General features: G+C 41.1%; 1 protein-coding gene across 1 annotated transcript in view; it reads left to right on the top strand.

The window, feature by feature from the left end:
- Window positions 1-23,262, top strand: part of SYN3 (synapsin III) — a 199,626-nt gene that overhangs the window by 32,134 nt on the left and 144,230 nt on the right. Inside the window, exons 3-4 of the mRNA XM_052669016.1 lie at window positions 3,077-3,134; window positions 12,992-13,083. Of these exons, the coding sequence (XP_052524976.1) occupies window positions 3,077-3,134; window positions 12,992-13,083 (150 nt within the window). The remainder of the gene's footprint in view (window positions 1-3,076; window positions 3,135-12,991; window positions 13,084-23,262) is intronic.

Below are 23,262 nucleotides of genomic sequence, written 5' to 3'. Positions count from 1 at the left end.
TTCTTTCCTCCGTCCATTGCCTGCTGTACTCTTGTAGGGAACAGGTTGTCCAAAATTGTGGATTCCTCATCCTTGGAGGAGTTCAAGGCCTAGTTAAATGGGACCCAGAGCAACCTGATATGGTGGGTGGCAACACTATCCACAGCTGTGATTCTATAATTTTATGATTCTGTTATTCTATGATTTTCTGACCAGAAGCCCTTTCATGTGCTGTGCAGTACTGACCAAAAATTGTTCCCTCTTGTCATAGAGGAATCATGATGCTTCCACAGTATCAGCAACAATTCTGGTTTACCTAAAATTTCAAGGACTCTAGGGCAAGGCTAAAGCCATTTTTCTTTTCAGCATGATAGCCTCTACAGCCCAGGACTCTGAAACACCATGAGGAAATTGAAAACATCACTCCATCCATTTCAGAAATGTTTTCAGAATGAAAAGTTTCATTCTTACTCTGGACTGTGTCAAAATGGTGGCCTGACCTAACTATTTGGCTGCAAATTGATCAGCACCTGTAGTCTACAGAGACACGCAGAGCAGGTTAGCCACTTTGAAAGAAAGTGATGTATTGTTTTGGTAACAGATACTTGCCTGAGACACGGAATGAGACAAACTGCATGGAAGGAGGGATAAGAAGGAGAAGAGGTCACATGGTGTCTAACTTGATGTGCCTTGTCCTACTCCAAGGAATCCTGGTGCTGTCTGTGCCCTCTCTGTATCCATGAGCTGAGCCAGTGTTAATAGAACAACAGAATAACAGAATTGAGGTTGGAAAAGACCACTAAGATCATCTAGTCTAACCATTAGCCCATCCCCACCATGCCCACTAACCATGGCACTCAGGCTACATCATCCACATGTTTCTGGAATGCCTCCAGGTGACTCCACCACCTCCCTGGGCAGCCTGTTCCAATACCTCACCACAAGAGAAAAGGCTTTCAATACCTCACCACAAGAGAAAAGGCTTTTCACTGTGTGAAGGGTAATTTCTGGGAGTGGAAGTCTCTTAGCTCCATCTGTGTCGAGCTACAGACCACAGCTAATCACACTTCATTACAAGCTGAAGCAAAGCAGCACCAAGGAGTCTGCAACCAGCTGGTCAGCATAGTGGAGAGGCTATAGAGGGAGGAAGTGTGTCTCATAAATGTGGGTAAGGAGCATATGTTATGAGCGATCTGGGAATAAGACAGGCTTGTACCAGTGAATAGCGTGCCTCAAATTTCAGACCAGTTCCTGTGGGCCCACTTAAATCTTATTCCAGTTTTTCAGAAGTCGCTGGTTCTAGCAATATCCCCTGTACTTAGGAGCTAGGAATGTTGCCAGACCCAGCCATACCTCTAGAAATACGATGGAATTATTGAGTGCATTTAGCATTCCTGTTTATTGTTAGAGGTGTGATGTCTCAACTTGTCTGGTGAGTTGCTGTTTTTCATACAACGCATAGACTCAAAAGAGGGTAAGAAGTGGCCAGAACTCTGCTAGTTATACTAGACAGGGATAGTTTGAGCCACACTGGGCCACCTGGCTGTTACACCGTTCCTGTACTTACGTCCACGTAGAGGTCTTATTAGGACCATGCTGATGGATAGACTGTCTGGGAAGGGAAGCATGGTATAGCCCTCAGATGCCCTCGTTATAACCACATGGAAAACTTCTGACTTTTTTTTTTATATATCTTTTCCTAATAAAACAAAAAGTTGATTTGGTTTTGAGCCAGGACCACAGAACAAAGCATCTTTACATTTCTCATTGCCGGAGGAGGGGAGAATTCAGTTCAGAACTGGTGCATTTCAGCCATGAGGAAAATTGCCTCCCTACTCTCTCTCCTTTTTTATTGGAACAAATAGACACATAGTAAAAATGTGAGCCAGCTTCTTATTTTGCTAATACTATAAAATAGGGAGTAAAGCCGGCTTCCCTTCATTTTCCTTTACTTTTTTATTCTGCCCTGTCTTTGCCAATTGGAAACAGAACTCAGAGAGTTACTTTGTCTCTGGAAACAAATCTTGCAGGGCTTAACTGTGTTTTCAGCGCTTTTCAAACAGAAGAGATTTTTGGAACCTACATGATCTTCCTGAAATTTTGGGGGGTCTGAGAAAATGATCTATGTTCATGTTTTCTTATGTAAAGCTTGTTTTCTGAGGAGAAGAACTGGGGAGAAATAGAATCATAGAACCGTTTGGGTTGAAAGGGTCTCTTACAGGTCATCTAGTCTAACTCCTCTGCAATGAACAGGAACATCTACAGGTAGATCAAGGTGCTCAGAGCCCCTCCATCCTGACCTTGTGTGTCCAAGGAAGGGGCATCCACCACTTCTCTGGACAACCTGTGCCTCAGCAAATATCCACAGAGGAAATTCTATTGGCAATCTCCCTGCTGACTGATCGACATAACAAGCATCGTAATACAATAAAAAGACTAAAATTGTCTGCCTTTTTCCTATGCCAGTGCAAATGTCAGCTTTTTCCTCTCCGAAAGTGCTCTGTGGTCTATCTTGCATAGGCAGCTAGGAGAAGAAGTGATGGGAGGCACAAAGAAATGTTCCTTCTTGCACTATTCAGCTGGAAAACAAACAACATTTCTCAGGTCAGGAGATCCTACATTCAAGACACTATAGATGAGTATACAATTTCTCTAAATTAGTAATAGAAAGATAGGCAGTGGTAAAGCAACTCTTCAGTGAGTGAGCAAGAGAGAAAGCTTTACAAAACAGTTTGATGCCATGCCTTGCTTTGTTCTCCTTTTACAGAATAGAGATCGGGTATTAAATGAGATTAGTGAGGAATCATCGATTAGTGCTGTTGCTCTGGAAAAGATTATGAGAACATGTGGTTTTCAGTTTGAAAATAAAATGAAAAAGTCACAAGCCTTGAAGGAACTTTCCAATGTGGTTTTCATCTGGCTTTCATCTCCACTGTTTCTCCTGGAGAACAGAAGGCTGAAGAAGATGTGAATTAGGAAAACATGCCATGACCCGGATAAAAAGTCTTCAGCAAAAATGGAACTGCTGAAGCAAAATAGTATGCAGCAGAGCTACAAAGTCTCTTAACCATGCCCATATCTCTCATTTCTTCTACAGGGCCAAGTATTTCCAGGGGAAGAAGGTGAATGGAGAATTTGATATCCGTGTGGAGCAGGTCAGTGACAACTTACCTGTAAGAAATGTGTGTGGGCAGAGCTGAGGTGTCAACAACAGATAGTCTGTGGATTTTCTCCAAGAGAAGAAAGGATCTGGGCACAAGTTTTAACACTTGTCCATTTTAGTCAATGATGTATGACCTCAGTGAAAATATCCTACCTTCTCTCTCTGTCTTTGCAGAATCAGTCACTAATTCAACTTAAAATTAAGTTTTCCATTTTGGTGGTGGAACTATCATTTCTTCCATTGGAAGACTACCTCACAGTTCCATATGTGTGTCTGTAAAAGTGAGAAGCCAGTACACAGAAGTGCATCTTTGTGATGTTATATTCCACATGTGTGTTATTGAAGTCTTCCAACTTATTCTGATTTAAGTCTAAAAGTTTTGGTTTCCATATGCAAAATAACTGCACACAGCAAAATCTCTTCAGCATTGACTGATGTGCTGAGTGTGATTGTCACAGCAGAAATGATTGTTAATAACCATGCAGGTGCCTAATTTGAAGGCAGGCATAGTAAGAGAGATGTAGAACTGAGTCTGATAGTGAAGAAATCGTGTGCTTGCTTTTTTTTTACTTTAGGGCTGTAAAACTACTTGGATGGGTAAAGAAAGCTGGTGAATGTTTGAATGACCTGGTATTCTCTGTCTTTATAAATCTGGAGATTCTGTGTCATATATGTGGATGTGCATATGTGTTTATATAAAAATACTCATGGAGTGGTTTTGAAGACTTTCTCAAGATCCAGTATCTGTGACAAGTTGTTCCTTCTCTTTTCAAAGGGATATTGTCCACTTGCCTAAGGCTGTGCATGTGGACGCACAGTTTGATCAAAATCTGTGCCTAGGACAGAAAAGGTTAGCAGGTCATCTTTTGCAACTGTGATATACGAATGCTTAATTTTCCTCTTTTCATTTGTTCTTGCTTCAGATACCCACACATCATTACTTCAATCAGAAATATAGTTTGTCTTAGGAGAATTTTTTGTACTTTATAGGAAGAAACTCTTGATTTGAAAAGCTAAGTAACAGAACAGTTTGAATGACATAAAAACATGAAAATAAAACTGAACATTCAAATGTTCAGTAGTCTTGAAAAAAGATCATATTGGGAAAAAAGAACTACCCTATTTTTTTCTGACATAATATTTTGCTGTTCTTCTAGAATGCTCAGTATTTGGTTTAAACTGAAGAAAGATTCTGTCTTGCTGCTTTCCTTTTCCACCTCCATCTCTATTACATCTTCTTTCTTGGTGAATCATTTTGGAAGGTTGGGGCATGGGGGAAGCAGAGAAGGAAAACAGGAATATTTTTTTAAGTCAAAACATCACTTATTTATAATGGAGTAGCAGCATTGAAAACTGCACAGCTCTCTCTCAGCAGTGGGAAGTCAGTTATCTAATCTGGTTAAGCTCCCCTACCAGCTCTCTGAGCTGCCTCTCCCCCTTGGCTGTTGTTCGAGGAATGCAAGACATATGTGATCATGCTGTCTCGCTGTCTGTCCCCCACACCCAAAACTGTGGAAGACATTGGCTGATTTCAGCTGAATTTGAGAAACAGGCAGAAGTTTCAAAATATTGAGTTTCAACAAGTTCCTTCAGCAGAGGTTCAGTTCCTATTAAACACTGGATAACCCACAGGGAAGAAACTGTTAAGTACCATCCAGCTGCTTAGGGAGCTACTTTTATAAGACTCGGCTTGTATAAAAATAGGTTTTATGGACTCTTGAAGAGGGTTTTCTGTTTGTTTACTGTAGAAATGAACTGAATAACCTCAGTGCCACTTCCAGGCCCTTGGTCTTCAGCTGATCACTAACCATTAGCATTAAAAAGAGACAGTAGACTCTATGGGCACACCTGGTTGCCTGTGAGTAGGAGAAGGAGCTGTCAGGGACACTGCAACCAATGTATATGTGTAGCTTCTACTTTCTTCTTCTGTCAATTGAAATGAATGTGAGGGCTGACTTTTTTCCCATCTTTTCTTCTTCTCTTCTAATCTTCATCATGATGTCCAAAATTTATTTATTTGCCTTAGAGGCTGCAGAATTTGTTGTCACCCACTCCTAACTGAAACTCAGGGACACAAATTCATTTTCAGGTATGTCAAGCTGAGTGCTGGGGTGCTGGGAAGCAACCATAGTCCTGGGAGGATGCTGGAGAAAACAAAACATAGGAAGCCAATCTGTTAAGTGAAAGAGAAATCAAATGCCATTGGTTGTACAGGGGTTTTGGTCCTGGGCCTCAGAGAAGCAGTGGGCATGAATGACTCTTATTATAAACTATCAGATGGAGTCTGAGGGTGGTAACAGTTAAGTATTTTCAAGTAAAACTAGTGCTGGCACAAAGAAGACTGGATGACATTGCTAAGTCATGTCTGATGCTAATCCACAGATAGAAATATAGTGCAGCTCTGGAGCTTTCTCTCTTTAGCCCACCAATACATCTCCAGCCTATTCCTGCAAGATTTTTTTTCCCAAACAGAGCAGTTAATTTGGTGTAAGTCCATTTAGGAGACCATTTAGCAGGGCAAGTATGATGTATTTATAAACAAAATATTTCCACTCAGAGAAACACATAATTTGATTTAGGCATAAAATGTAAGTTTGCACAAGGCAAAACTTCTGTGTAAATGCTCTCTTGAATTCAGGCCCCATTTGCTTTGGAGACAGTTTCCATTAAGTTGCCATTATTTGGGTATTTTTTTCACTACACATCCTTTTGTAACACCAGTAGTCATTCCTGAAACTGAACAAAACACTGATTGATAAGTGAAAATCTCTTTGACCTATTCCCATTTAAATCCTGATGGTTTAAGTCTTACTCAGTATGGGTTTAAGCTTACTCAGTATAGCTGAGTCTAAAAATACTATTCCTAGTTTATGCTTAAAATAAGATCATTAAATTTTGATCCATGCTGTTGCTTTTACTTGCCTTATGATTTCTGGCTTTGGGAACTGCAGGGTATACATCTGCAGCTCTTTCCCTCTAGAAATAGAACAGCTAGTGAATTTTTTTTTAGAAATGAAAGGTTTGATTATATAAAATGGATATATGGTTAAGCTCAGCATTAAGAAGAAATATAAATGCCACCGGACTTGGCAACACTGCTTTTAGTCTCTCTGGAAATTAATTCTGCGTTTATCTTCTCAGACCATCTTTCTCCTTCACTAGCCAGGGGACATGAGGCATTAGGAAATGCAGTCTACTTGGGAGGAGAAGGAATTGTACTGTAGGCTTTACACTCTTTGATTTTCCATCACTGAAGGCAACTGGTACTAATTCAGCATCTCTACCACCACCTTCTCTGCCTTGTCCCACTGAAAACCAAACTGTGCATTCTATAAGGATTTCATATGACCCTTGGATTTCCCATATGGATCATAAAATGTCCTGGGTTGGGAATCTCCTTGTGGGTTATGCTTGCTCCATGTGCAAAGAGGATACTGTATGGTTGTGTGTCACCAGCAGAAGATGGAAGGAGAGTTGGAGCAGAGGCCTGGACAACCACAGCTCCATCAGCCAAACCATGACACTGTGGGCAGTGGTCATATCCCACATCTAGGATACAGATGCCCACGAACAGGATATGTGCAGAGTAGGAGATGTGCACAGGGATGACTGTGGAGACCTGACTCATGGCAGCAAACAGAAAGAGTTAGCTTGCTTATCCTGACAAAATGGATGGATGCTAAAGGAGACATGACTCCTTTTAGTAAATGTACCAGTTTAAGAAAGGGTTTTGTGACACAGTACTGACAACAGCAAGGGCTTGAATCCTGTGGGTCTGGTGGTCATCTTTGGCCCTGTGTCCTGCACTGACTGAAGAAAGTACGAGAGGAAAGAGGAGAGCACAGACCTAACTAGCAACAGCAAGCAGCACTTCTCCCAGTCTGAATACCTTTCCTTTAGATATTTGCTAAAGGCACTTCAGTGCACTCAGAAAAAGTCTTTCCTGGAATTAGCTAACAGATTGTCTCTGATGAGGCCAAAAGTTTTATCTAAATTTTGATTCCTGTTGTCTGTCCACCCGTCTTCTTCCCACCATTTCCTGCTGTGACGAGGTGGGTCCGTCTCTCTGTCTGACATGCATTCTTCTTGCACAGCTCATTCACTCTTTACCACTGCCTGGTTTATTTTCAGGGAATGACTATTCAGTGAACTCCTATGTACATGCTTCTGGAAAAGTATTGTGGTATAGATTATGACTTTATTGGCAACATTGTCAGGAAAAAGTTGTACTTGGCTCATACAGAAGATAATTGCAATACAGATCATGTCTTCTATTTCCATTGTACCTCTCATCCTAAAACAATGTTTTCATGTGTGACTTGCAGTGGTCCTTTCAAAAGGTAGAGTTCGATAGGACCACGTGTGACAGTGTGAATTAGTCTCTCGTGAAACAACTGTATAATTTCTATTCATTACATATTCATTACAAGTGGTGGGTTGGGTTGTTTTGGTTTGTTTTTTCCAACTGAAAGCCCGAAAGCTGTTCAAGAACAGTAATAGCAGTTCTCATAACTTTGCCACATACAAGCATTCATAAACCGCGAATAAAGGGAATTGGAAAAATAGGAAGAATGACTTGAAATCATTAAATAGATTCAAGGGTTGTTTTTTGTTTTTTTTTTTCATTTTCCAATTGTTTTTGGAGGCTTACAGAGTTCATGCATTTGATCTATATCCTGGGATCAAAAGGTTTAGAAATGTGTTTTTACTAACTAGAACTCCAATTTTCAAGCAGTCACATGATTTCTGAAAAGAAAATTTAAGAGGCCAAATGCCATCAGGGTGAATACTCCAAACGGCACTCATGCAGATCAAGGCATGGGGACCTTCACCACTATGTGTAGATTAGGAGCACACATCCTGAATTTGCGCTTTGCCAGGAGCAGTTCCCCTTAGAGCTGCACAGGAGTGTGTGTGTCCCTCTCTGTTGGACCTCTCCATGCTTTTCTCCCAGGTAACAGCCCCAGTACTGGGGGCAGGGTCAACCCCAAGGGACAATGTCTCAGCAAAGAGACACAGAGAATGAAGTGATAACTAATCTCCAATTCTGCATGCATGCATGCACCAAGTATGTACTGCCTTAGCCCCTCCTCTTCCCCTCACTCACATCCAGATGATCTGTTCACTTTTCTGCCTGTGTAGGGATTAGGGACTGCTTACCTCCCCCGTGAAATGCTTGTAATGGTTGTAGTGAAATGTGCTGTTACTGGAATGCAGTCTGGCGTCTGCTGAAGTCTGTCTTTCCTAATACATATTGGAAGGTCCACCAAAAAATGAAGCATAAAATCCGCTGAGGAATGTATGTGATTCGATTAGACGTTAGTAATTCCTCATCCCAAGTACCCAAGTCGTGACACAAACTAGCCTGTTACTCTGACTGCATTTCATGTCACAGGGCAGGGGAACAAAAATATATCCATAATGATAATTGGTGAGGAGGTTCAGGAGCAAGCCTAGGAAAGCAGAGGGCTTTGTTCAGAGGCTGTTTGTGTAGCACAGTTGTTTGAGGTATGAGACAGACAGTCTCAAATAGACTGGTCAAGAATATTTGGGGAGATGGATGGTGATTTCCAGATAGAGAGCTGGCTGTAGAGGGAACAAAAAATATGGAACAACAGCAGTCATCTTGCTCAGACTGTCTCCCTTGCGATCCTACCTAGTATTTAATTAATACCACATTAATCGACTCTCCTTGTCAGTTAATTCCCAGAGCTCCAGACATCCAGTGACAGCAGGCTGGGAACAGGAAGTCCATTGGAAAGGATATAGCAAGATCAAGACTCAGATCTGAAGCGTGTGTGCGACCACCGCAGGAATAGTGGAGGAGAAAAGGAGCTCGGGCACACAGCTTGAGTGTGCATGCCTCACTGACACAAGGATAGGGCCAAGGTAACCAGCCTTCTCAGGCCTATTTGGAGGTGGACCACCATCAGTGGGTAGGCAAGAGCCTGGGAAACCAGGGATCAGTCAGGGAGCACAGCGGCCTCCCATAAGACCACTGTTCCCTTGCAGAAGTTTGGGGTCTAACACCGTGCTGGAACATAAGAACAGGAGCCACTTCTGTAAGGCAATGATCAGATCTCAATTAAAAAAACACGGCAAAAACTTGAGCTGTCACAATCCAAGAACATTGTGGTCCCAACAGAGAGGAATCCAGTGACAGCAACATTTACCACTGTGTTGCTAAACACCACCTACAAAAAAATCTTACAGGAATGAGGTTGTTCTGTCTAAGAAAAATAAATAAATAAATAAATAAATAAATAGGTAAATAAATAAAAGGGTAACTCTTCAAGCCTTCAACTTCTGCAGTGGGCTTAAGAAATCAAGAGAAATTCGGGTTAAACTTCTGGAAAACTTTCCAAGATTGTTATAGCACAGATTGTCTAAAGAGGATCATTGCACATGGAAGAATTTTTCTGTAGCATCTGCACACAATGGCAGAGGTAGAACTAATCCTGCCTTAGGAAGGAGAAACAGTTTGCGTGATATCTTGAAGTCCTTCCACCCCAATTCTGTGAAAAATATTTTAAAACTAGCCTGAACATTTGTATCCAAGGAATCTTTAAAATCTACGGCCTCTTTGTTTTATTCTCAGCAAACAGAAACCCTAAAATATCTCAACAGAAAGATCTCCAGTATCTAGAGAACACTAATGGGACAAACTGAGAGTAGCTTGAAACTGAGTCCGAGTGAACTGGAGAGATTTGTGATTCCAAATACTTGAAATAGTAGGCATTTTTTAATAGAATAGTCCTTTCAAATCTGAGACTCACAAAGGTACAGATATACTCCCAGGCCCACAGTCTGTATTACATTATCATAGAAAATAGGTTGTGTCACGTTTGTCACACGTGGTTCTCTCTTGCTCTGAATGTTTTTGCAGCCACTGGCACCGTTTGCAAAGCAAGTATAAAACACCATCTGGCTAATGTTTTGCTGCCTTATACTTGATGAGTCCTAACATGAATAACTCTTCAAGGCAATGGAGAGCTGCACTATCCTGTTCTGTGCACAGTTACCTGTCATAATCTGCATGGGCTGCTTTCTTTGTCTGCAAGGTAAGAGCAGGCTGGGGATGATCTCAGACTTAAAATCCCAGCCAGGGGAAGTCATCAGGCTACAAAACCCACAAAGTTAAAAATACAGGGAGCATTGGAAAATCAACAGGAAACAATTTCTGCTGACTGAAATTTTCAGCCTTCTTCCAAACGCCGTCTAGCAGCAGACTGTCAGATGGGACAAAGCATAAGAGCAGCAGTGGTCCTTAACTTAGTCCGTTAAAACAGAAGTGGATGCCAGGGGAAGGTTAGGACTCAGCTGTGGTTGCATATTGGAGTTGTTTTGGGGCTGGGGTTGTGCAGAGCCCTGCAGACCCTTTCTCTGCTCCTTGCCAGGGTGCCCAGTACAATGGTTGCCAAAGGGGATTTCTCCCTTTCTTTTGGCTCTTGACATAAACAGGCCTGAAATTGGTCCTGGCAGTTTGGTATGAAGTACTTACCAGCTCAGAGGGTTCTCAAGCCTGTTTGGATGTCAGGTGTCTGAGCATGGCTTTGTTTGGTCTGACTGCTGCGGAGCAACGCCTGTCAGGCTGACTTAGTTTGGCTGTATATGAGGAATGCCCGTTTTCACTCCTGGCAAATCCAAATGTTAGAACAAAACCACTTTGGAAGAAGAGCATAAAAACCATGAAAACACAAGCCCAAAACTTGCCTCTCTAGAGCTGGCTTTCAAGTTGGATGAGATGTCCCTCAGCTGCATAAACTGAAGGTGCAAAGTAACATCCTAAGTGGGATAACTCTGAGGAATAGACAGCCACAGAGGTGGGAAACACATCCTTTCCTTTCCCCAGTTTACTAAGCCCACGTATACGCTAGCAAGCAGATGTGTTATATTGCACTCTCATCAGACACCCTGAGGACATTATGGATAGTACCGAAGGCATCTCCTCTCCTTGAATTTGTTCAAGGTGAACTAATCCCTATATCTATTGAGATTTTCAAACATTTCAAATGCAGATGACTTTTGAAATACATATTTTCTTCTCTCTGATCCATTATAATCTCTGAAGATCAACTAACCTAAGCGGTATGTCTGCAGCTAAAACAAAGGCCATGCAATCTCATAAGAGAAGGCCAGCAAGTCACGTGTGTGTGTGTGTGTGTGTGTGTGTGTGTGTGTGAAATAAGATTTTATTCTTGGCAACAGGAATTTTCCCCCTCCTTCTGTTATAACTGGGAGTTACAGTGATGTAAGATCATGTAAGGGTGTTGCTTTGAAAAGTTTACACAGGGCTGCAGACATGAAATTTCATTACATCATCAGGTTACCAATCTACAGTCACTGCTTTAAAATTACACAGATTATATAAAATGAAAGTTGGAAGTGATTTTTTCATTTATCGTCTGGCCTACAAATCTTTACAGGTGCACCAGTTCTCCATCTACAAGCTTTTTCCATGAAGACAAAACATGTTTTTTTTTTCTTTTTTACTGTTTTTGGTGGGTTTTCTGCTGTGTGAAAGTTGTTCCTGGCACTGTCTTGCAGTTCCAACTAGTAGAAATTTCAGAAGAATATTAGATACTGCAAGGATCTCAATAAAATCACAAGGATTAGCAACACCACGTTAGTGCTCTGTTATTAAGTAGCCACAAGTTAGAAGATGATTAACTGCTGCCCAGTCCCCACAAAAAAACTAATTCTGAAAGAAAGTCATTAGTGAGAAGGGGAAAATTATCTGTTGAAAGAGAAGAAAACAAATACAAACAAATACAAATTTCTGTCTGGAAAACTGAAATCTGATTATTTATAAATATAGGTAAACCACAGCTTGATCAGGCAAGCCCAGTAGTTCTGGATCCATAAGGATGTGTTTGCATCATGATGGAAAGCAAAATACTGTATGGTGCACCAGTGAAGACAATAAATGAACAGGTTATGCAAGTCTGAGATCTATTCACTTGCCTCATAAAGGACAATTTTAGGGTTTGGAGCCCAAGTCTTGTGCAGAGCAGCTAAACCCAATGTTCTCCTCCTGCTCCAAATGGCTTGAACCCGCAAGCCTTGCTACACTCCTGCCTGTTGGGTGCACGACCAGCTGCCTCACCACAGGTCATCACACCTCTCACCCCGTTAATCACAGTGATTTGAGTGTTAACTTTCACTGACACCCTCTGCAGTCAGAATCACCTGGTGCACATTTGCCTTTTGCTCCCCCAAAGCTTAAATATTCCTTGCCAACCTTCCCAGACTTGTAAGTTGCACCTCTTTTAGAAGATAAACTGTTTCAATAACTGAGAGTACTGTTAACAGCCTATCTGGCTTTTCTAATCCTTTAAGAGTTAAAATCTTAATAAGTGAATTGCATCATGTGGGTGCATCTGCTTATCACTTCTCTACAGCATAATGAGGATTTTTAGCTATTAAAGGAGGTTTAAACCATTTGTGTTATTATTATCTTTATGGCTGGCCAGCAGCACAGCAGCCAACTCAGAAATAATTCTAAATGAATGTTTCCAAGTGGAAACTTGGAATTTGAATTCAAATGACCTTACCTCTTTTTATTATTATTTTTATTCTTTCCTGTATGTGTTTTTCATCTTGCTTATTCTTAATTCCTTCAGTATTTATTACTGCAATAAGCTTAATCCTGTAAACTTGCGCACCTGAAGTGTGGGACTCATAAATATTTCTGCAGCTTCTCTGGGGTAAATCAGATGGAATTGGATCTCCCATTGCCTCATGGGAAAAAAGTAAATTAAAAAAAAAAAAAAAAAAGACAATTGGGTGTTGATGAGTTTATGTCTCTGCTGCCCTTGAATAATACTCTGTCCTTTTGCTCTACCCCAGGCTGAGTTCTCTGAGCTGAACCTGGCTGCTTATGTCACCGGTGGCTGCATGGTGGACATGCAGGTCATGAGGAATGGCACCAAGGTGGTAAGGTGAGTAGTACCAACTTTTCTTGAAAACTGGGTTTTCTGGAGAGATTTGAGAGCAAGCAGGATGATTTCAGGATCTGGCTGGTATTTGAAGGAGAACAGTTATGATGATCTGGAAGTTTCCCAGAAGAGATGGAAAGTCTGATTTGATACTAGTGGTTTTGTACCAGGTCTCAATTGCACATTGTGCCATCTAGTCATTGCTTCCAGTCCAGATCCTTCATCCCTCATCTTTAGGTTCTTTTTAGTCTTACATCTCCTAATAAAGGGGAGATGATTAATCTTTCTTTCTGTTCATTTATGTCTCCTGTTCTACCAACCATCTTTCACTGTAAACAGTGCCTTGCACTCATTAGTCTACCTGTGTAGATCCTGATGCTGGTAGACTGTTACTGCAATAAACACAAAGCCCTTCTATGAATTCGTCTTCTCTTCCCAATTTGCCCCTTAAATCTCACCTCTTTTGCATTAGATTCTCTATGCTTTAGCCTTACCCTGATATATATCTCACAGGTAATACCTTATCATTTGGTAATGATTTTCCCTGCTAACATTACTTCATAATTTGCAGTCACTGCAAACAAAGATTCTTCCTGAGCAATGCTTTCCCAATTACACATCCAATTCACTTTATTTCTATTTTTATTTCACATTGTTTCTTTTCTTTTGGACACCAGAGTGCCTGCAGTTTTGACTTGTTACTGGTGCTATACAAAGAGCAGCGTAGGAAGTCATATGGAAGATATGATGGAAAAATGCTGTTTACAGGGCCTTGATACTACCTTCCACTTTATTATTTGCAAGTCTACATATTAGTTTCTGTCATTAAATCTTTCAACTCTATATTTTATTTTTGACACAAAAGCTTTTCCCTATTTGATTGAAATTTCATTGCCAGTTTCCCAATCCATTTTTCTAGCCTCCCTACTTCTTTTTCTACATTTTCTACATTTCTACATACACTTTTTGATGTATATGACATCTTGAAATTTAATAATGTTCACACATTTAATCTTTTAAACTTTTGTTTATTTGCTTCTTGTTCAGAAATAGAGTTACAAATATATAAGATATAATGCAGGGAGATTTTTGAAAGGGATTATTAGAGCATATGAAAAATGGTGATTCTGACAGTGCTGAGCTCAGTTTCATTTCTCAGGACAACATTTCCAAAACAGTGCTTGTCATTGTCAGTTAGCTGTGACTGTGGTCCGTGAATTCATTACAGGCCTTGAAATCTCTCAGAATGTCCACAAGTCTCCATTCTTTCTTTGGCACAGTTACAAGAGTGTCTGCTAAAAACTGTACATGTCAGGTCTGTTATATCCATTTGCTTTCTTTCAGTCCATGAATGTCTGTTTCTCAGTTAAAGTCAGCAAATGTCCTATGAACCTACCACTGGAGCATCCATCAGACAGTACACAGTGCTAATGCACTCTTTTGTTCACTTGCTCACAACGCTGGAAGGCTTCCCAAGAACCATTTCCTAGGTTGATCACATCTTCATTTTCCTTCCCATGCTTTTCCTCCCAAAGCCATTCATATGTCTAGTAGAAAATTCATCATCTATTAAACTGAAACTGAAGACAAAATTTATTTCACAGGAGTGTCTGAAGCACGGTGTTCATGTTTCTGCTCCTGGTTAATACACATATATAAAAACTAACCTCGTGTGGCTATTTATATATGAAGTATATATTTATATATATGTAAATGTAAATTTTTCTGTGAGTGGCAGCAGTTCAGCTTTTTGTGTTTACATCTGTGAGTGCTTATGGAAGAGGAGGATTTGCTTCTGCCTGTGTAGAGATGTGTATAGCATTTCAACACATCAAACTACCGTCGATGCTGTAGCCTCTGGGAGCACAGAGAGGCGGCAGATTGGTCTAAAAATAGTAAATACATTACAAGCCAGTGGAATTTAAATCAATGAAACAATAAACACTTAAGAGTAATAATAAAACAACTACTGGGATTTTCTCTCCAGTCTTGTGTAATGTTAATTGAACTCTTAGCCTATTAAATTATGTCATATTGCAGCAGATCTCCTACCTCCTTTAGACTGGGGACTTCCTGTCATATGGTAGAAGGAAAACTCTTTCCTTGCTGATCTCTTGATCTTTCTGCCACCTTAGATTTAAGTCATTCTCGTACACCCTGTGTAAACTGATTTGAGCTTCACAAAGAAAGGGCTGTGGCTCTTTTACCTTCTTTTGTTGAGAAGATACAATCGTTTTATACATATATTTTAAATGATACAATCAATTAAAGAGAGCAAGGAACTGGAAGTATATAGACCTTCACAACTACTAGCCCGTGTATCTTTAAACAAGAAACTACCTAATAAGTTTGCGAACAACGTAATGGAAGCATGCATTATTTTTCTTGCTTAAATTTTGTAAAAATGTATCTCCCAGTGTTCAGTTTTGCAGCAACAGAACTCCTTTACATATCTATTAAGTTCTGCACATCTGTAGTATAGCATGATTGAGGCAGTCTCATTGAAATGTGATGCTGGAGATAGAGAATATTATAAATCTGCAAAATTGCATGTGTTTCGCTGTGCCATTTCCACTACGGTACACAATGCCTCCATCAGCACTCCATTCAGCAAGCTTTATTCATAGTTAGAAAACAAAAAGCTTGTGATGGAACATCTCACTAATTTTCCACCATTTCCCTATTTCAGTGTGTGACCTCCTGCCTCAAGTCTTGACTGGGAACAGAGCAGAGGGATGAGCAGGGCACTTGGGGCTCAGTCAGAGAAGCTTCTATGTCTTGGTCCTTGTTATCCCGGCACTTCTTTGGGTACAGTTGGCATCAGAGATTCCCCAGTGAAATCTCAAGTGTGGGAAAGAGGAGATGGTACTCGTTCATCCCAGAAAATCTCTCACTGACTTAGAGTGACCCCTTCAACTGAGAAGCGGCAGCCTTTCTGGGTGCAATGAATGGACCATTGTGAAGTAATTAAGCAGTGTGAAAAAAACTAAGCGTGGGTGATGCCTGCTTTTATATCATTTGGGTGGATCCTTTATCTTCCTTCCAAAACATCCACTACTTCCTGTTTTACAGACCTACAGACATATATGCACACACACACACACTCATACTAAACTGTCTGGAGTCTAATGTACCTTTGAAAGCTCTTAGGTTGTGTCATCTCTACTGAGTTTAGATGTAAAGAGTGGGATTTTTGTTTCCATTTGTTCTTCATTTCCCCGAAGGGCCTTTTTTACCAACATTTCCATAGTGCAAAGAGGCTGTCAGTGCTGGCACTGCACCCATTCTGAGGTGCATTTATACTTTCAGGATATTATAAAAGTGTCTCAGTATAAATGAGAATTTGAGCTGTCTCTGCTTCTGACAACACTTAGACTACTAAACTATGATCTCAGCCTCTGCATTAGATTAAACACAGTTTTCTGTTTGCCTTTTGGGCTTTACAAGGCTTCAGCTATTAATTCCAGTGGATGTGGGCAGGGATATGCCTTATATAAGAAAACTGGACAGTTTTCTTATATAGGGAATACTAATGTCTCTGAGAGCATTACAGGCTTTTAAGGATATAAATTAATCATGGGCCAGACTGCTCTCATCTCCTGTCTCCCTGTGGAGCTGGCTCTGTTGCCATTGGGGCTGATCATCAAGGGCAAAAATTGGTATCATCATCAAGGCCACATTTTGGTATGTCTACATGGGACCTACCACTGTGAAGTTCTGTTGCAAACCTCACTGTAGCACCACAGTACAACGGCTGATGGACTAAGAGGTGCCCATCATCTGGATCAAGAGGCTCTGTGTGAAGCAACAGCCCTGGCAAGTGGAAAGGAGTGACAAAATAGACAGAGAAGCAGAGAGAAGCCAAGCATATGGGACAAACCCTTTCTATGGGAAAACCCCAGCAATGGGGTGGCATTTAATCTTTCAGGCCTTGCCTGAATATAGCTGCTCAGTGTAAAATGGGTACCAATGAGATGCACCCCAGAATCCTGAGGGAATTAGCTGATGTAGTCACCAAACCATTCAATGATATTTGAAAAGTCATGGCAATCACATGAAATCCTTGGTGACTGGAAAAAAGACAACATCACACTCATTTTTAAGAGTGGTAAAAAGGATGACCTCAGGAACTACTGACCTGTCAGTCTCACCTCTGTGCTGGGAAAAGTTGAGGAGCGGATCCTCCTGAAAGCTATGCTAAGGTACATGGAAGAGAGGAAGGTGGTATGGGAGAACAAGCATGGCTTCATCAAAGGCAAATCCTACTTGACTAACCTAGTGGCCTTTTATGATAATATATTGCATTAATGGACAAAAGAAGAGCCTCTGTTGTCATCTATCTGGACTTCAGTATGGTCTTTGACACAGTACTCCACAACATTCTTCTTTCCAAATCAGAGAGGTATTGATTTGATGGGTGGACTGTTCAAAGGGTGAAGAACTTGCATCTAAAAGGGAGCCACAGGAAAGAAAAGGACAGATTCTTTAGCAGGGACTGTGATGATAGAACAAGTGGAAATGGTTTCAAGCTTAGAGAGGGGAGATTTAGGTTAGACGTGAGAAAAAGGGTACTGAGGCCATGGAACAGGTTGCCCGGAGTTGTTTTGTTGCCTTGTCCTTGGAGACTTTCAAGGTGAGGTTGGTAAAGACCCTAGGCAACCTGATCTAGCTGTGGTGTTCCTGTTCATTGCAGGGAAGTTGGACTAGATGATCCGTAATGGTCCCTTCCAACTCTGAGGTTTTTATGGTTCTAAAAACCTGTGCGTTATCCAGGTCATCCTGGGTGCTGTGCCTTCATCACTCAGAGCTGTAGTGGGGTCATGAATGCTCTGTTTCTTCCATTTGTTCCTTTAACTAGCACTGTTTTCAGCTATTCAGTGCTTATACTAAGCTCTGTGCACTGATAGCATATCATCTGCCTGTTGAATCACCATCCTACATACACAAAGATCCAAAAGTGCTCTTTTTTTCCCAAAGGGAACTTTGATGAAAAGATGAGTACAACCACAGCACATGGAAACAAATCCTTTTTCACTGGTGAATTCGGAGCTGTAGTTCACGTCTTCTCTTCTGAGAGAGGCACCCAGAACTGTTGACAATACATGGAACTGGAACATTAACTCTTTAACTCCCAGTACACTACATGATGTTATGATGTGGAATACTGATAACAAAAATCATAAAACCACAGCAGCTGCACATCACTAGGAAGTGGACATTTTCTTGTCTCTCGAAGACCCTTCATTCACAGGAGCTGGTGATTCCTCACAGTTCTTCTACCAGCAGATATCCAGGAATGTCATGACAGTAGCTGATCCTTGTTGCTGGTGTAGCACATATAGGTTGTAGGTTGCCACCCAGCTTCTTGCCTTCAAGGAATTTTGTGTCAAGAAAGAACCGTAGGCTCTATGTTGTCCCTACCTTTTAAAATTTAACTCTTGATTTAACTGGGGGACTCTCAGAAAATGTCTTTTTTTTTATTTATTTGTTGCTTTAAAATTCTTCAGATTTCTGCAGAAATGCATGATGAAGGGAAAAATTGATTGGGAAGGTTTAGGTCCCTAGGAAAAAAAAAAAAAAAAGAAGAAAAATATATTGAGCATATAGTTCTCCCAAGATTCACAGCATGTGCCACAAGGTACAATCTGTGCTATATACATGCTATATATATATATAACACTGAGCAACATTTGGGAGATAATTTTGTATCACTGACATGGCAATTTGTATTCTAATTGGAGACGGGGTTGTGTAATCACATGTGAGCTTTTAGAAGTGTACTTAAGACAAAACACCAAAGTCCCAAATGGCCCTTTCCCTCACCAACATATTCTGCAGAGAAAATGGACTGGCATAAAGAAATAAGTAGTCTGGATCCTGGCAAGCTGCAGTCACACGTGAATCAAATCATCACCTCCAATAAATGTCTACAAATGGAGAAATGATTCCTATGTGGGTGAGGATAATGTCTTCCTGCTCCTCACCTGCCTGTTCCCCTCTTCTATTTTAAGCTGGAAATAACAAAGAGCAAGGAAGTTATAATGTGCTTATTTACTTATTCTCAGTTGCCTCCATCTCAGCTCCTGCTGCTGACCAGCTGCTTGGAGGCCTGCTTCTCCCACTGGGGCTTACTGATCTCCCAGATGAATAATGTCCCCCTTCACCTCCCTAGCAGCTGGCACCCATCTGACATGCAGGCAGGATGCTGACAGTTATTGGGAAAACATTTGGCCTGCAGACAGCTGCCAGAAAGCAAGTCACTCTGAGCAGACAGGGGTGGGGAGCATCTCCGAGACTAAACTGTTCCCTGGCCCCTTTCACATTTACAGTAATCCTTTCCAATAAAAAGTGTGTTGCCAGGGGCTTAGAGCACTCATTAATTAGTTAATCCTGGACTGAACACAGGAATGATTAAGAACTGTTGTAGATTGTTTCAGTCTTGATCAGCTATTTTTTCCAATTCTGCCTTAGTTTGTCTCCTTTATGCATGGTTTTTTACTATGGCTTTGTCTAGGAAAGGACAAATGGAGATGTTAAGGGCAAAGTCATGCTGCACCTGTACAATTCTCATCGAGTCAGAGCCTCATTAGCAATCCTCTGCTTGGACAGAGTGCAGCCTCAGCAAGCTCTTGGATGGCAGCAAGTTGGAGGGTGAGAAGACTTCATGGGCTAGTGAACCACTAGGCACTAGTGATGAAGTATCCTAATGGCTCACTGGGCATTAGTAAGAGTATAGCTAATGAGACACTGTTCACATCTGAAGTACTGAGTCCAGCTGTGAGCACCCTCCAGTTTAAAAAAGACACTGGTGGACTAGAGTGATGTTGACTGGAAGGTCATAAAGATGACTGGTCAAATACTCGGGGATCTTCATCCTTGGAAATATTCAAAATTTGCCCAGAGAAGACTTTGATCAACCTCTTGTAACTTTAAATGTTGTCCTTAAACGAGCAGTGTATTGGACTAGATAATCTCCAGAGATCCTCTCTGACATAAATCTGTGCTATTGGAAAGTACCTGGATCTCCTTCTGTGAAGGCTTTGATCGCATGTGTTTTAAAGGCAAGCTGCTGTTGGAAGTGTGACTGTTATTTCCCTGACACATCAACAGGATCTACATGCTTTTCTTCGTCAAGATCAATCAGTATTCAAGTAAAACATGTAAGAGACTTCAGAGATTGCAACAGTAAATGTTGGAGCATGTATGATGTGATTTTATAGCTCACTAACTATTGGTCTGTTGCTGAGTAGCAAATCAGAGCCTCTGATCAGAGCCAAGGTGTCCTTGTCTGTATTTATACAGTTACTGGTCCTACTGCAACCATGCCTCCTGTTTCCTGCTGCTTTTTCTACACTGATCTCTCCCACATCCCATGGCTTTCCCCAAGACATTTCTTGATCACGCTGTCACAAAAGACTCCATGTTCCTCTCCTTCAGCCCTGTAAAGTTGGGCCTTTCTCTGTTCTGTGATACTTTCTTGTTTCTCAAGAACCAGCTCTACCTAATCTTACGTTCATTCTTTCTTTGAATAAACACAGCAATGTTTACTCCTTTCTGTGGAAAATGACATCATGAGGTTAAGACTGAAAGAGATTTTTTTATTAGCAAATTACCCATTGCACCATAACATCCAATATAACATGAACATGTAAGATTTCTTATTACTTTTCAGTAACTTAATACCATTAACACACGGGTAAGGCAAAAATAAATAAATAAATGAAACACTCGTTCCTATTTATAAATGCCATTTCAATTAGCTCTCAGATACCTGAGGCACTGCATATTTGGAGGGATTACTGCTCTTCTCAGGTAGTTGCAGTCACTTAGTGTTTGGACTTGTGCCACCAAAGCTTGCCTGAAGGCTCCATTAATTCCCAATAATGTAAAACTTGTTGTATCATATTGCATAATTACACACTTTTCTTCCTCTCCCTTGCATGCCAAGCTGATAGGAAAGCTGTAGAAGAGAACTTAGTAAAAAATGTGCTCATTAATAGGAAGTGTCAGCAAATTGAGTAAAGTCTCTTTGAATAATGGAGAAGTGGCAGATCCTGAAATAAGGATATCCCTCATCAGTGTCCAAGGAAGATCTTTTCCTTTTGATATGAAGTGCCTTTTAAGACAGGCACTCTTCAAGAAAGAGCAGGAGAGCCCATCCTCATTCCAGAGCATAGGCAAAAATTGCTTTGAATTCTTCATGGTGCTGAGGTATCTGAGTTGGCTGAAGATGTCTGTTCACAGTTGGAGATGGAAGGGATTCTTCAAGGGTATTTTGACAACATCCTCTATTCTTGTATGTTCTTTCTTCATGCCCATCAAGCTCTTTGTGCTTCGGAGAGAATAGCTGAAGGGCCAGGAAGCAAGCTCAATTCTTGTCTATAATCAGAAATAAGAAATAGGAAATCTCCTTTAGGCACAAAGGCTCCCAGCAGGATTTGCTGTTATCATCTCTTCTCTATCCATTCAGTGGCTAGAGACTTCTTTTCTGCAGAGATATGTTAGTGTTCAGAGCTAACAAGATTCTTCTCTTATTGTTCAAGAAGTTAGACCCAGAGTCACCAGAATACCAACTGCTGTTCCTGAGATGGTTAACATCCATAGTCATCATCAGTGATCTCTTACATTATGTTCCTTCACTTATGATGACACCATTACCGAGACAGATAATGCTGTCACAGATTTTAGAGTACATGAGTATTCTGTGGTCAGATCTCTTCCTTCCTTTAAAGTATTAGGTATTTTGGATCCAGGCTTTATACTTGGATTGGTCTCTGAAATATAGTTTTACCACTAAGAAAGAAAACTTCCAAGTACATTGGAATGAGTTTTATAGAGAGTTTGTTAAATGAAACTAGCATTTCACACAGCTGCATCAGACTCCAGGCTCAGGATTGACAGCACCAGCAACATCCCTTCCAGACACTCATCAGCATCCAAAGTGACTAACTTTGATAATTGTTGTCTGGTTTCAGTTACCAGGAGGAGAGGCAAATTGAGTGGCTGCCATGGTCTGTGGCTACCTTCGGGGACAAAGAGGCAATCATTGTAAAGGGAGAAAGAGTCATGGACACCTCTAAGAATTGCTTCTCCCAAGGGGTGGCTAATTCTGTTGTGCACCACTAACAGGCTTGTGCCATCTGTGGCTGTGCCATCCATCAGAGTCTGCAGCCACATGAATTGAAAGGATTTCTCTTTTCCATCCCAGAGGAAAATGGAATCTCAGTAGTTGTTACATCGAATCACCAAGGTTGGAAAAGGCCTCTAAAATCATCCAGTCCAACTTTCCACCTATCACCAATATTTCCCACTTAATCATGTTCCTTAGTACAACATCTAAACGTTTCTTGAACACCTTCTGACTGCACCACATCCCTGGGCAGCCTGATTCAGCACCTGACTCTCTCAGAGAAGTATTTCCCAGCATTCAACATGAATCTCCCCTGGTACAACTTGGGGCCTCTCCCTCTAGTCCTATTGCTGGTTACATGGGAGAAAAGGCCAACTTCCCTCCAGGTTGTTGTAGAGAGCAATAAGATCTAGAGAAGACAAAGGGCTTGTGTTCCTGCCATTGCTCTTCTAGACCTGGTGGGCTGGGGTGCTTAGGACCTCAGCACAGGAGGTGGTACTGAGTTTGGCTCTCCCGATGGTTTTGGCAGCAATGTTTCAAATGTGGGACTTCTGCCTAACCTCTCTTTCTGCCAAGGTTCTGAACTTTATGTCGTGTGAGATGGTATGGGGTTGGTTTGAACAAGCAAAGAAAACAGTTATACTGTTGGTTGTTTCAAATCCAAGACTCGCTATGTTAAAGATTTACACTCCAAGAATGAGGAGTAGCTTGCAAAAGTAATCTACAAAAAAGCATGAATCCTCTTGTGTGAATTAAGCCCTTTTCTCTGCATCTCACTTGTACTCCCATTATTCAGTTTTCACACTGCCATTCCTACCGTGATTATTAATTTCCTTTTACTGCCTGCTATCCTTTCTACGCACTCATCTCACATTTTACCACTGGTTTTGCCTTCCACTTTACAGACAACTACAGACTCTGGGCTTTCTGGCTGCTGTTTATTCGCAGCTAGTCCCAGGCCCTGCACTCCTCTGCCTTTTTCTCAGTATCCATGGGAACATCGTCATTGTCCCATAGTGCAAAAGAGAGATTCAGCATCCACCTTCACTCTA

The sequence above is a fragment of the Tympanuchus pallidicinctus genome, unplaced genomic scaffold (assembly GCF_026119805.1).
Source record: "Tympanuchus pallidicinctus isolate F22 unplaced genomic scaffold, pur_lepc_1.0 scaffold8, whole genome shotgun sequence".
Taxonomy (NCBI): Eukaryota; Metazoa; Chordata; class Aves; order Galliformes; family Phasianidae; genus Tympanuchus; species Tympanuchus pallidicinctus.
This window is presented reverse-complemented; position numbering and strand designations above follow the sequence as displayed.